At 38.6% G+C, this 15,707-nt stretch overlaps 1 protein-coding gene across 3 annotated transcripts; it reads right to left on the bottom strand.

Annotated features, from left to right (window-relative positions):
• Positions 1-389: 389 nt before the first annotated feature.
• LOC105674545 (homeobox protein abdominal-B) lies at positions 390-15,418 on the bottom strand. Of its 3 annotated transcripts, XM_067354805.1 has the most exons (4): positions 15,326-15,418; positions 15,049-15,089; positions 9,535-10,566; positions 390-4,221 (listed from the first exon to the last, which is right to left on the bottom strand). In XM_067354805.1, the coding sequence occupies exons 3-4, from the start codon at positions 10,523-10,525 to the stop codon at positions 3,728-3,730; spliced, it is 1,485 nt and encodes a 494-aa protein (XP_067210906.1). In that variant the 5' UTR covers positions 10,526-10,566; positions 15,049-15,089; positions 15,326-15,418; the 3' UTR covers positions 390-3,727. The 3 variants fall into 3 exon arrangements, with proteins under 3 accessions (XP_067210906.1, XP_067210905.1, XP_012226360.1); XM_067354804.1 differs by lacking the exons at positions 15,049-15,089; positions 15,326-15,418 and having other exon boundaries at positions 390-4,182; positions 9,535-13,441; XM_012370937.2 differs by lacking the exons at positions 15,049-15,089; positions 15,326-15,418 and having other exon boundaries at positions 9,535-13,431.
• Between the last annotated feature and the right edge of the window lie 289 nt (positions 15,419-15,707).

Genomic DNA, 15,707 nt, shown 5'->3' with positions numbered 1-15,707 from the left:
AATATATATATAACTTTAATTTTAAATTACTCATTCTCTGAATTCCAGACTAAAATAGCAAAATTTTCGACAAATTAGGAAACATAAAATTTTCCATTTGTGTATCAACAGAATGCAAATTTCTCTTCGGATCGGGCACCGCTGCTGTGGGTCAGAAAATGAAGTCAATATTAAGAGCGAATATGTTTACTTCCTTACTCCCCGTTTCTCTACTGTGTCTGTTTGTACGTGTGCACATGTGTATGGATTATTGTAGGTAATATTATTATTATAGATTGATAGGTACATACAAAACAACACACAATAAAAACAATAACATAATATTAACGTGACGCTCACAATAATAATGATAATATAATAATAATAATATTAATAATAATATAATATAATAATTTTAAGAATTTTTTAATAGTCATAATAAACATCAGTGGTATATTTAATAATTAATTACAATCAACTTGCAGCAAAGCTCGGACGGCACGGTAAACGCAACATGACCGCCACCGTCTCTCCAGTCGAAATTTTCCATTTAATCGTTCCACTTGAAATTATTTATTTTGTTATCATTTATATTGTATTATATTATCGTCGTTACATAATAAATTGTTACAGTACCGTGGCAGAACTATACAATTGTCCGGAACTCAGTCTCTCACGAGTTCAAATTCGCTTTATGATCCTCGTCCTATCTTTACGCAATCACGCTTCTTCTCACACTCAGCCACGTTTATGCATTTTTATCATTCGCAGTTAACTCGTACGCCTCAAAATTTCCGACGCACAGTTATCCTATTTTCGTTTTTCTTTTTCTATCTCTCTCCTGATTTTTCCATTTCTTTTTCTGCCATTCCCTTTTCTCAGTCTCGCTCTCGCTTTCGCTTCTTCTTTCTCTCTCTCTCTCTCTTTTTCTCTCTTTCTTTCTATCGATTTTCCCAGTGCAAAGCGCGTGCCTACTTTTCATTTTGTACCGCATTCATACCCACAGCCATGTGACACATTCGTACACCATACATAAAACAAATGTACCTGCTCACAGAAACATACACACATACATATATGTGCGCAAATATGCTTTCACCACACATATACCGCCCATACATACACGACACATACACAAAATATGCATATATAATATATTGTAGCCATTCACGCGGACTCGATAGTCCTTTGTAATTTAGATAATGTTGTTGCACCTTAGATTAGAGATCCACTGGGATAGTTTCTTTTCGTTAAACATCTGATTAAATTATCTACTTACTCGCTGATGCTTTTTAAAATTGTATTCCGGCCGTGCTTAGGACTTCGTTCATACGAGATCAATATTCTTTTTTCTTATTTCTTTCTCTTCTCGTCGTGAAAGACATAAGCATGAATTTTTAACAAAAGGAGTAAAACGACCGGAAGACGTTCGTTGGATGATGCAGCTATTGGGTTTCCAGAGATCAATACTTGCGACATTCACTGGACACCGTAGATACAAATATAGTTAGTTTAAATCAATTTTGTACAAGATCATATATGTATGATCAATTATTGATGATATATATATGATCATTATTGATAATTATTGATCTACAAATATTCATTTTTTGCAATTTTTTAAATATAACAAAAAAAACAAAATCAATAAGAAAAAGATTAATCGATCGCTTACAAATTCTTTAATAAAATACTAATAATCAATAATCGTCAATTAAGCAAATTCACGTCCAGTTATCGAAGATAAATATTTGGGACACCCAATGACATGACATAATAAAAAAATATTTTTTAAACATAAAAATTTATTAAGAAAACTTTCGATATCGATTTTTCAGCAACACAACAAGACAAAAGCTTTCACCACGTTTTACTGATATATACCACAATCAATAAAAATAATACAATTAAATTATCATCAACAATTGACAAAGTTATTTAGCTCATTAAGTACCACAACCCTTTTATTCCTTTCACGGCAAGAATTTCGCCCGCGCGGGCATGAAAATACTGAGCGCACAATCTTTGACCCTGCATAACATCGTAATTTTATGAAGATCCCAAACTCAGCCTAGAACGGTACACCACTCGACCACTCACTAGTCTGACTACTAGGTATGCTTTTAACATAAATTGTTTTTTTTTTTTTTCAATACAATACAAGAATTATAGGTACTAATTTGCGATCCTTGGTAGGCAATTAGTACAACATCGTGGACGTAACTAGCTAATTTTTTCCGAATACGCTCGTGTTCTACGTTGACTTCATAATTTAGTACACCCTTTTTTTTAATTACAGCAGACAAGTAACTGAATAGCGAAGGAAGAAGGCATTTATATAAATTGCGAACTATTCTGACCTTCCTCCTCTGTCGAGAATCATCATTGTAGATAATACGCATTCCAATAAATGTGGACTACACAGCAAGTGTTTAGATAAGCATGGCATTTATCGACAATGATTGAAGTCTGAATCAAATATTGTAAAACTATCGTATATTAAGAAAAAGATATTTACCACTAATCAATTTGTTAATGAAATTCTTACGATAATTTGCTTCGAAATGACATAAAAAATAAATACAAGCGCGAATAACGTTCCACAAAAAATTTTTGCTAATACTAGTTCTTTAGTGTTAGTCGTACTCGATAAGATTTGTAAATCTTAAACGCGAGCGTTGAAGTGAAAGGTTAATTTAAGGATGCACATGCACTTACTCGAGATCAGTGAGTCCACTTACCCCTAAAAGCGACCCATCCACTTTACAACCTGCGATTCTCGACGGACCATCCAGGCCTAACTGTAAAATCAATGGTGTCTGATTGGATCAGCGCCGGATTAGCTGCAACGATACATTCCAATCTCCAATGTGCCGAGCCGGGTTCGGCAATGTAAAGACGAAGTAAACACACGATGCGACTGGAGCGGGGAAAGAGAGGGGGCTTTGGGGCGGTGGGAGGAGTAGGGGTACACTAAGTGACATTAATTACCTCTTTACTTTATGCATATATATATAACTGGAGAAAATACTACCGAATTACGAATTGGACAGATTGCTTGGTGTCGCACGATGACGCGTATTACTCGCGTAATACAGGCATCGGGCACCGATGTTCGAAAAGAGAGTCTTCGGGCCGTTTTTTGAAGCAGTGGCCTCAAACGCGCCCTTTTTATACATTAGCGAAATCTTCGCTTGTCGAATAATAATAATAATAATTAATATATAATAATAATAATTAATAATTAATAATATACTACGCGCGAGCTTTATCTTTCCTTAGTAGGGGCAGTCTTTAAACGGCTGCTCGACAGAGTCCATGAGGATTTTTTCATCGTTCCCGTGGACGTAGATATTGATCGACGGTATTATGGAATCGCCGCGGTTCTCCGCGAGGCGTCTCGATGGGATTTTCTCTGGGGCGTCCAGTGCGTTCAGGCGGCCAAGCCGTGAGGCGTCTGATGTAAAAGCGCAGGATACTGCTGTGCCACGTGCGCCAGCTGATGATGGTGGCTGCCGGTGTGTGCGTGCGCGTGTGTGTGTGGATGGACTACGGCCGTGGCGGGCGTCACGGTGCCCGACGACGACACGTGAATCGGCGGCAGCGGCGTCTGAGACTGCGGCGCGTGGAGGCTATGGCTATGACCTGCTACCAGGCTGCTATGGCTGCCCCCGTGGCTGCCACCGCTGCTGGATGAGGTGTGGCTGTGATGATGGTGCCCGAAGACGACCCCAGAGAAGGCCACGGGTCACTGATGATGTTTCGTGGAGCCGTTCGCGTGATGCGCCTGCGCTACCACGTGGTGACTCGAGGGTGGTGCGTGCGCGGTGCTCGGATGGTGGTGACTGCCGGTTGCCGCATGGTGATTTGCATTATTAGCGCTGCTGCTATTGTTATTGTTGTTGTTCTGCTGCTGCGACTGCCGCTGACTGTTCTTCTTGTTCTTCATCCGACGATTTTGAAACCAGATCTTAACTTGGCGCTCGGTGAGATTCAGATTGCGCGCGAGCTCCCATCGTTTTTGCTTCGACACGTAGGCGTTGAAAAGAAACTCCTTCTCGAGCTCGAGGGTCTGGAACTTCGAGTAAGGTTTGCGTTTCTTCCGCACTGTCACCTGTCCGGTCCACTCCAAGGGATTGGAGCTGCCGCATCCGACTCCCATCCCGGCTACGCCAACCCCGACGCCTACACCCGCAAGCGAACCTGCGGGAAACAAGGAAGATGGGGAGGAACCCCACATCACTTAACACAATTAGTTTGCCGATGATAAAACAACCTAGCTGCTAGCTAGTAATATGCGTCAAAGAATTTCCACTCAAAAGGAACGACGATGCCGATTGAACGATGCTAATTCACACAACAGATTGGACTATTTTTATGACTTTGTACAGATTATTATAGTCTAATTTAAATTAATCCCCGAAATAAAGATTGCATTCATTAAAACTCTTACGTTTACATTAATTCTTGCGATTCCATTAACTCGTCGATATATTCGAGCAGATTTTGTATGAAGAAAGCGGTTGTGTGCTTGTTTTTTTTTTATTTTTTTTTTTTTTTTATTGCCACTAGTCATTACTACAGAGTGACTGGCAGAAATGAGCGCAAATGCATCGGTTCGTTAATCGGTGTATCGGCGCGTGACCGATACCGCTACTTTTTTCCTTTTTCTCTTTTGTTTAGTAAACGTTGTAATAATATGTTATAAATAATTCTGCCAATACAATAGTATAATATGTAAAAGTATCATCCCGTAATACACGATTTTATCAATTTAGAATCTCTGAAATAAATCATTAAAATAGCACACAAAGTAGTATGCACGAAAGTAGTACGCACTACTGATTCCAAAAAGATCGTAAATCTCAAAAACGAAAAAATAAAACGGACATTCAACATCGGACACTACATCAGTTGTGTAATTACATCAAAGATGTTAAGATTGCCGCTAATTATGGATGGAGGAATTCAGGCATCTTTTAATGAACTTCTTTAATTAGTGTAGTAAATTATTCAAAGACATTCTGCTATAAGGGAATTTATTAATAAATCAACTCTATCGATGTTTCTTACGCAAATAGATTATTTTTAATGTTTACAGCTTGTATTAATTTTTACTCTTTAAAAAACATAATATTATTTTAGTACCCCCAAATCTCTATTAATATTTAAAAACTCTTATTTGTTTAGATTCCACCTAATGATTCATATAATATTTGTTACAAATAGTTCTGCTGAATAGTTTAATATGTAAAAATATCATGCCGTACGATTTTATCATACTAATAGAGAAATCATTAAAATAACACGCACGAAAATACACGCTATTGATTCCAAAAAGATCATAAATGTCACAAACAACAAAATAAAAAAAATAAACAGATATTCAGCATCGGACATTTATATCGGTTGTGCAATTATATTAAAGATGTTAAAATTACCGCTATTTATGCCGTATAAATTTCTAATAAAAATAAATGAATAAAGCAATTTACATACAAAATAATCTAATGTAATCATCTTTTATATGCCCGATCTTTTTTATATATTTTTATTTTCTAAAAAATTTTATTTTGTTTATTAATTCTTAAAAAAATGTGTTGCTCGACATTTAAAAATAAAAGTTTGTTTCAATTTTTAAGCTGTAAAAATGATAATTCGAAAAGTGTAACATTTTATCATTTTTGATCCTTTCACCTTTATCGTTCTCTTTTGAATAAGGATTCTGTAGAGGAAATTAGATCCGCATGGGGCATATTAACGACAAAATTCACGCCTGGAACAGTTCTACGAATCTCAAAGCGTGCACTTCAACGGCGTGTGCGCGTGCACGTTACTCGTACGTATATACATATATATATACATGTGTATACAAGCACACGAGGGTTGCCACGGCCGTTCCTGGCACAGTGGTATGATATAATTGGACCGGTTCTACTAACCGCACGAAAAACATGTTGCCGGAGCCACGGAACCGTTCTTAGGTTCTCTAACGTCTGACCGCATGGTGGTTTTTAACAGGGTATAGTATGCTCCGTTGCAGAATGTAGTGCGACACAAATGCATTTGTTAAAACGAAATATACGGCAGAATGATGCAAGATATATACAGGAAAGCCGTGCCAGTGGAACGAAACGATTACGAAAGCTCGCGACTCATCTGTCTATCTTTAACCCAGCCATGGACTGGATAAACGCCTCCTTGGCGTATGCAAATGTAACAAAATTGTTCCTATCCGGCGGGATGCCACACGTATTTAACATTTTTATCAAGTACTAATGTTTCGCGAATATTGCTACGGCTTATATCGTACAAAAACATTACAACATATCTTTGTGATTAAACATCCAATGATCATCCAATGATGATATCGCTTTAGCGCACCGCTTGCTCGTTTTATCAAGTCGTAAAAAATGATAACTAGTAATGTCACGCACTATACATATATGAAGCGTTCTAGAAACGTTTTGGTTCGATCAATTTTGTATTTAAAAAAATACATACGACTATTATAATTATAATAATTACAATTATATATCATCGATAATTATGAGAAGAATAATTAATTTAAATAAATAATTTTGGTAAAATAAAATTTCAGTACACAAAAATTTTGTATTCTTCGAAGAGACCGGATCGTGTATTTTTAGCCTATCTAAGATCTGGACAAACACTGTTGCTGGATGCATTGTGTGACCCGTCGGAACATATGCTTGTGATGGACTCCATCCGCGCAATATCACTATATCTCGGATGTCATATAAGTATTTTCATCCCAACCAATTCTATATGTATATTTATTACCATTAAAATTATAAATTTTTTTCTCACTTTAAAGTATAAAATAACAATATAAACGCGCGTTATTAATCTAATATGCAAACTATAGTATTTGAAATGGCAATAAAATATCGCATTTATTAGACAAACAAACAAAAAATTTAACTTCCCCGATTATTATTCCATCCTTAATTTTTAAATTTTAAAACAGACATTTTAATAAAAAGAAATAAGAAAAATAAAATCTTGTTTTTCTAAAAAATTTTGTAAATTTTAATATTTATTTACTTTATGGAATATTTATTTTTTGCAGCAATAATATAACTGTTTTAATAAATTTAGAATATTAATAAAAAATTCTTTTAATACTAATTAACAAAAAAATCAAAGATATTATTTACAATTAAAGCGTTACAAAGTTTATATAGTACAATGTGTATTCCAAAAAATACTGAAAGTTTAAATAAAACAGGTCATGATCTCCATAAAAAAAATAATAAAAAAGACGAGTTGATATGTGAAGATTGAAAGATGTTCGGAGATCGTTCAGAAATTGCAGCAAATTTCCCCGAGTGATATCCGAGCTCCTGATAGAAATAGTCGAAGGGTTCATAACTGGGGTTGTCGCGTGTAACGGAAGTGTAATATCGATTGGGAACAACTCAATATCTTTTATATCTATCATATTTTCATTATTACTTTGTGTAAATTAAAACACACAATTTCTAATCAAAATCATACCAAAGAAAAGTTAATATCACATTACACGTAATGAATAAAATTACGAAAATGTGACTAATTTAAATATTCACGGGAAATGAAACTTACTAATTATTGCCACATTCCTGATTAATTTTGCATTCAATAATATGATTTTATTTCGAAGAATTAAAAAATGAAATATTTTTACATAAAGAGCAAACAATCCTCTTAAACGGACCATTAAAATCTTATTATTTATAAATGGACGGAATGCTTGATTTCGGAAGAACCGGTGACTTGATAAAGTTATATTTGAAATACCAAATTTATTCCAGCCCATGATATATGTACGCATAATGATGACCGGCTGACATCAAAGACTTAATTAAGCTCGGAACACCAATCTACGATATTAAATGCGTACAAATAAATGCTCAGCAATCTGCATTTTCGTGAAGAGATAATATCTCGCACGCAGAGAAACGTTGCGTAGAGACACCTGGCCAACTTTAATTCCTCGAAGATTATTCGGACTAATATAGGATGGGCTCGGCGCGATACGGAGCAAGCGGTGAACTCGCTCTCTGGTGCTGAACGAACGGGCAAAGATAATGGAGCCGCCATCTCTTGGGCCACGCTTAAACTATACGTGAAGCCCACATTTCACTGTTTTACATGTACAGCACGCTTGCGTACACACTCTACCATCGCGCGCATATGATTAACTCACGGCTGATCACGCGAATGCTATCTCCGTTATCAGAGCGCCGTCGATGGCGGTCGCATGAGCAACAAAGTAACAATAAATTGCGACAACGAGCGCCGTGTCGTATGCGCCGGCGATGCAATGATCTTTCAGAAGGATAAAAGAAAAGAACGAAACGCAACGATCGATCAAATACGGTTTTTATATGCCTGCTATGAAATTCAAATGTTCTCCCGCGTATGAAGGACTCGTATTGACATCGCGGCATAATCATTGTGAATATAATTTACAATCCTTGATATATTGGTTGTAACGTAATAAAAGATGCATAAAATGATGTTACAAAAGTTATTTTTGCGCAGCATTTTGTAATACCGTGATTTATACCGCGACTAATAAAACACAAAAATTAATGATCCATTTAACAAAATATAATGCTTGTCAATAATCTTGTCAAATATCTGTTAGTTGCGAATACTCTCTGTAAAGAACACACGCCAGAATAACAATTTTATGAAAGATTAATTGATATAAGAAAAATTCAAAAATAGGAAGATATAGTCATGACAATACAAGCGCGCGAACGCCGTTAGCCGGAAAGACCAAACGCCTGCATGGGTCATGGAACGGATCAGCTGATCGGAGGCGCGCGCCAGAGTTTACGAGTTACGGCCGCCAATAAACCCGCCGCCGTTCGTTGTTGCTCATGCGACGTTTCATGGGTTGCAGGGTCCCGAGAAAAGGACGGAGAAAGGAGGCAGCACAAAAGAGAACGATGTGAATGAACGATAACTGCAGTCTTTACTTGCCGATATAAGTTCGTTAAGATTGTTGAAGAATACTCAAGACACCGATAATAGGAAGTCATGTGCAATTAGTATAAATTAGCGGCGATCTTTTTGTCATAGTACGCGTTTCGATTCTCAAAGTGTTTTATTTCGTTTAATTGTTGAGATAAAATCAACAAATTCATGTGTAAATTGAAATAAAATCAACGAATTCATATGTAAATTTTATATCATTAATTAATTAATTTTGAGTATTTTTTTTTTTTTTAATGTAGCGCCTGAAGAATATTATGTCAATTTATGGCACCTGCGAAAACTACCTGAGGTTTACGACCTTTCCGTTGTATAAGAGTGTAAACAACAGTTCTACATTGCAAACAACAGATGATTACATATTGTTAAGAGTAAAGAGATCTTTTCTCCACTCAACGATAATCCATTCGATAAATAAAGACATTATTAGCGGCAATAATCTCTTTTACGAAAATAGTATATAAATTTACAAGAGATATAGATTTAAGAAACCAGTTGTGCGAAGGGATAAAAACAAGAGATTAACGAGCCGGAGTAGATGCTTACCTGGAGGTGGATAGGGGCTCGAAGTAACGGGTTCCGGCGCTCCGTAGTTTCTCAGACCGCCGTATCCATCGTGAGGGAAAGCACCTTCCGCGGCGACCATAGCAGCGGCGACCCTGCCGCGATCGTCCGCCGCGGACGGCGTCAGATACGGTACCCCCGCCTGTGAATGAGGATGATGATGTCCGGCCGTGTCGACCGAATGATGATGCCTCGCCGTCGTGTACGGCGCGTAATTGCACCAGCTCTGAGAGAAGCTCTGATGACAAGACGACACGGCCGGATCGGCGGCGCCAGTAGCACCAGCGCTGGATCCACCGGTGGACGAGGAGGTCGTGGCCGCGCCGGCCGAGTTGTAGGACTTGTAATCCGAGGTAGAACCGGCGGTACCAGCAGATCCAGCGGTAGCGGCCGCGGGCGACCAAAAGCTAATGCCAGCCTTCCGGTTGTCCCTGGAGGAACCGGAGGTCGAGGTGGGATCGGCCGCCAGGTTGTAATACGTGGGGGGATTGTTACCCCCGTATGCCTGATGATGGTTCAACGATTCGCCCGCCGTGGACGAGTAGTGGGAGTCCTGAGGATGATGCGGACTATAACTCCAGCCGCCTTGAGATCCCGCCGAGGACGAGTGAGAGTGCCGTATCACGCCCGCCGCGCCCGCGCCGCCCGGCGCGCCTGTAGCCTCCACGCAGCCGACTTCTCCGTAAGTGGAACCACCGCCGCCCGGTGTAGCTGTTAATCTCTTGGCGGGTATGTGAAGTGGTCCGGCCGCGCTGTTGCTCGCTACCGAGGAAGCGCTCGGCGAGGTTGAACTTGCACTCGCTGTCGGCGCCGGTGGCGCTGTCGTTGCCGATGACACCGGTGCACCAGGTGAAGTCGGCGTTGTCGCTTGCTGATGAGGCGTTGAGGTGGCTTGCTGTTGAATCGATACGAGGGTCGAGGCTGTCGGTGGAACTGGCGGCGGGCTGTCCTCGTAGAGGGAACCGTTCATCATGGCCCACCAGGTCACCCCGGTGGAATTCCCCGCTCCGGTTGCTGCTCCCATCGGCGTGACCGAGCCAGGGTGGCCCACGCCGGAGCCACATAGCGGCGCGGCGTGAACATTATCGTACAGCGTCGCCGTCGAGCAAGCCACGTGATCGGCGATGGTGCAGATGATGACGGTTTATTGCCGGTGTTATAACAATATTTATGCCGATGTCGGCGTCGATCAGCGTGGACCGCCGTAAGAGTCCGGTGATTATCGCAGCCGGTCCGGGCGATGCGTAGAGCACAAGTCGATTAAAGTTCACCCAAGATACGAGAGTCGCCGCGTGGTCATCATGATCCAAGGAACAACGTAAGAGTGGAGTGGAAAATTACGGATAATTTTTTTTTTTTTCAATATTTGGAATATTAATTGAAAGGAGAATAACGTAGATCGCAAACAGGTTTCACAGCAGAAAATGTGATAAAGATGGGTGATGAGGATTTTCACGAAGAAGCGAGAGAAGGAGCGCTCATCGTGAACGGACAGGTTACGTTGATCCGTGAATTCACGGAGTAAATAAAGAAAGCAGCGTGTGCAGAAGATGACGCGGTGACGCGCGAGGAGCAGGAGAGAGAGACGGGTGGGGATAGGGAAAATCGTGCGGGTACGCGCGTCGTCCGATGAGGGGTTGGGCGGCGGGAGAGAGGGTGTGCAGCGCCGCAGCAGACAGGTGGAGGGGTAAACGCGGGACGGAGAAGCGGAGAGGCACGAACGGATAGACGGAGGCGCGATAAAGTGCGTGGCGAATCCGCCGACAAAAGGTCCACGCGCGGCGATGACGACGTTGACGACGACGACGAGGACGGCAACGACGAGCAGGATGATCGATGTGACAGCGGCAAACGAGCCACGTGCGAACGTCGTCGATGTGGATCGGTTAACAGGTCGTCGAGCGATATTAGATGCGGAAGTCCAATCGGTCGATCCAACGATGCAGGATGTAGATTGAAACGAAAACAAATGACACAGCGCGATTTATAAAGAGTGCATTATTCGACAAAAGTTCGGAGCGGCAATCGCCGCGCTTTAGTGTTAAGACAGAAACGTTGAAAATTATAGCGCGCGTTTGTAACATACACCAAATCGGTACACTTGGCAATCGTCGATCTCTCACGGCGGGCCAACTCACTGCGCCACTAATTGCGCTATCATCGTCCCACGACCGACTATACACAGGTCGTATGTCGCCCTGTATCTGTCACATTTTACTGTCATTCCCATCGCGAAGAAATTTCGCGTGCACTTTATTAAAGTTCCGCACAGATGTAATACGTTGCAGTCTCTTCGATCACGAAACCCGTACACTAGCGACGTAGAATCGCGAATAAATCAAAGTCGTAGAATCGGAGTCGTCGCGCGTCAAAGTCCGAAGTTTCTAAGGAGAGAGAGCGTATTCCTGATCGGACCGAAATCCTTTTATCTCTCGCATGGCTTTCGAGTCAGTCAGGTAGAATCACCCCTCGGTAATCAAAAGAATTTTCAGCAGGTAGCTCCGGTGCCCGAGGATCGTACGTCGATACACACACGCACGACGCTCGCACACATGGAATAACCCCCTTTCTTCTTGCTGGCCTCGCTGAGCCGAACTGAGCGTCAACTGAGAGCTCTGCCCGCGGCTTGGAGTCGAACGGAGCCGAAAGTGACGCGAGCGCGATCTCCCGGATCGTTTGACAAGCAAAGCCCGGACTCGCTTCCCACCCTCCTAGCGACGGCTTCTTCCTCGCGCGCGTTTCTTCGCGTTTCCCCTTCCTTCGCGCGCGCTCTAATCTGCTTTCCTTCCTTCTCCGTCGTCGAGAGAGCCAGCGAACGCAAACATAGCAACTATCTTACGGAGAGTCTCTGCGTCTTTCGCCTTTCGTGGAGTATTGCGAACTGCCAAATCTCAATATGCTACTGAATACGCTCGATTTACAATAAACGAGGAAATTAATTTATTACGAATGCGGATCGATGACAGACCGATAAAATTAACTGCCGACTAATTGATAAAAAGCTGTCATTATAAAGTATAATATTAAGAATATTATTATTTCGAGAAACAAGTTTTTATTAGCATTTTTATAATACTGAATAAAATTTCTCCTAATTTTTCTCGCCATACTAAAAAGCATAATATAACTACAATATCAAAATAAATTTTTATTAAATGCTGACGTTGTTTGGAAAATATGTTGTCATTAATTTCAGTTATAATTATATTTAATAGATTCATGCCACTGATAATTTATCAAAAGTTTAATGATTGCCTTATGATTGTACTTATCGAATACTAGTGTTTTGTTTCAGATAACCAAGCTTCTCAATAAGAGTAATTTTCATTCTTTGATATTTAATACACGTAAATTTAAATAAAAAATTTTTCCTTTCTTGAAAGACACATACGTATCAACTTTTCTTGTGACATTTTCGTTCATTGTTATAATTATGTCTTTTTACATGCAAGCAGTAACGTACAAATTGTCAAACTTTTATGAAGAACGTATCCAAACTTTTCTCGCCTGTTTTTCACGAGACGTCACACATGGTAGGTGAAATACTCTCATGGATTACGCCTTGTGGCAGCCGGAATCATCTTTGATAGTGTGTACGTCTCCGTACACGCAGCGCGGGCAATACGTCATGACACTATTGCAGTCTAAATCTCGGTACTTTTATGGGCAGTAAAGTAAAACGGTCTGACAACAACTCCGGTAGCATACATGCTTTCCATCTGACTGTCCATGTCAGTGTCGTGTGCCACCGGATTGCTCTACTCGCGAGGGTAAATCACATTTTAATGATTACATATTAATAATTAAAAATAATAATTTTAAAATTTTTGAGAATTCCGTGCTGACTTAAAATATAAAAAAATTCAATTAATTTAATTTATAGCTTCTTTTTGAATTTTGTTTAAATTATGTAAAATGCTAGCGGTTAATTTCTCGACGCTGCTTATTTTTTTATAAATAATAATACTATATAAATATCTAGACATGTTTTTTTCAAAAATTCCTAAAAAAAAATGTCTAATTAAAAAATGTGTGACGTCTGGTATGCCTGATTATGATATGATTAACATTTCAGCGACGGAAACGAAAACAGGGTCGATTGGTCTGTCATCGGCGAGCCAGACAATGAGACGGTTTCGAGCACGATCGTGTGTCGGCGTACACATGTACTAAGTAGGAAACACAACTCGTGCTTGAATACGAGTGTAATAAATCGCAGGAGAGGCGCGAGCCACCCGACGTTTGTTGTACAGGCGACGCGATCATGAATGGACTTTATAGCAGCCCCATTTATAGGTAGTATGCGTGGTTTAGTAGCTATGGGCTTAGTACGACGCGGTTGTATACAATCCTCTGTTTACTGCAAGTACGTACCTAGGAAATAGCGGATTTATCGTCAGATTTTCACTTGAGCTTTCAAAGCTGATTATTCACTGCATTAATGCGAATTAACCCGCAGATATTGACGCGGAAAAAAACCTATCGCCAAAAATTCACATATTTCGCACCTACATTATTGTAAATATCTAAACTCGAGTTTTTACGTATGGCGCCATGGTATCGACTGATTGCCAAGTATCACACATGAGTGTTCACACATGAATATTCTTAAATTATTTAACATTTTTATTTACCTACGAAAAGAGATTATCTATTGAGCTAGCAAAAGATACCTTAGAAATGATTTTTTATTTAATAAAAAGATAACTATTTACCTACCTTCGAATTTTCTATTTAAAATAATAAATAGAAAGTTGTTGAACATCGATAATTAATATTTTAATAAATGTGCACTACTAGACAAATGTAAATTCTGTTATATGTATAGCTAATTGATTTTTGCTATACTTAAAATTTTTCTTTTCTAATTTGTATTACAATAAAAACTAATTTAAATCGATTTATATGTTTTCATAGATTTGGTACATAAAAATATAATATCATACACACACAAAAACACAATTAAATAACAAGTTACAAATTAAAAATTATCTTTCAGCATTTAAAACATTTTTACTATAACAATATAACAAATACTATGTCCAATTCGATTTAAATATTCGCAGTATTCATGCAGTATTTAAAAATTGCAGTGTTTAAAACTCTTTACTTATCCCGCAACATAAACTAAATATAGTTTAAACTAAATATATCAACAAATTATGTTGTGTTATTTCATCAAACAATTATTTATGTAAGCATATTTCAGATTATTATCCGTCCAAATAACATATATGTAATATACACATAATATAAATATTATTATGCACATATATAATTTACAATTACATGTTGCTTTCTTCGATTTAATTTTATATTTGCCAATGTGTAAATTAATTAAAATTGGTTTAAATCAATCTTCAATCAAGTCGCCTTAATCAATTTAAATTAATTTGACATTCGTAAAGGTAAATATTCTCCACTTTTTATGTAATCGAACAAGCAAAAAACAAAAGACAGATTGATAAAAATTAAAATCAATATTATGTCACTCACCTTGTATACCGGGCAGCGTTCCGGGGAACACGCGGGAAAGCCTGCAACATAAAACAGATTGTGTTATTACAAACTACGAGTTTTATTTGCAATATTTGCAACAATTTGTACATATAAAATATTTAATAAAATACTACAATTAAATTATGTACATATGTTTATCAAATTATGAATGATTTTATCGTCCAAGCATATTACTGCTAATAATAACAAATTTTATCTTTATTATAATATTATTATATTAATAATAAAAGACACTAATTCAAAAGATGCTTACCTGCTGCTCAGCTCGAACGGGTGAAACGTCTTCTCCACGGCGCCGTACACTTTGAGGCCTTTTATTTACAGTTCTAAGAAGAAAAACGTCAGCCTGCAAAAGAAAAAAAACCGGAAACACAAATTAAATGATCTGTTCATTGCTTTTCATAATGAATTATGTCATTCTAAGTTTTATATGACTTTTAGCAGCTTCTATCACGACAGGTATAAAAGTTCTCTACCTTATACAACCATTAATGCAACTTCGCAACAAAACCTTATTTCGTTTTACTTCCTGTAATTAGAGACATAGTTTTACTGAATATGCCGTTTTTCTTACCAGTTTCATCAACTTTATAGAACATTTATATTATCCACTTTATACTAAAATAAATAATTTT

The sequence above is a fragment of the Linepithema humile genome, chromosome 5 (genome assembly GCF_040581485.1).
Source record: "Linepithema humile isolate Giens D197 chromosome 5, Lhum_UNIL_v1.0, whole genome shotgun sequence".
NCBI classification, from domain to species: domain Eukaryota; kingdom Metazoa; phylum Arthropoda; class Insecta; order Hymenoptera; family Formicidae; genus Linepithema; species Linepithema humile.
The sequence above is the reverse complement of the archived record's forward strand: the minus strand, read 5'-3'. Positions and strand labels throughout refer to the sequence as shown.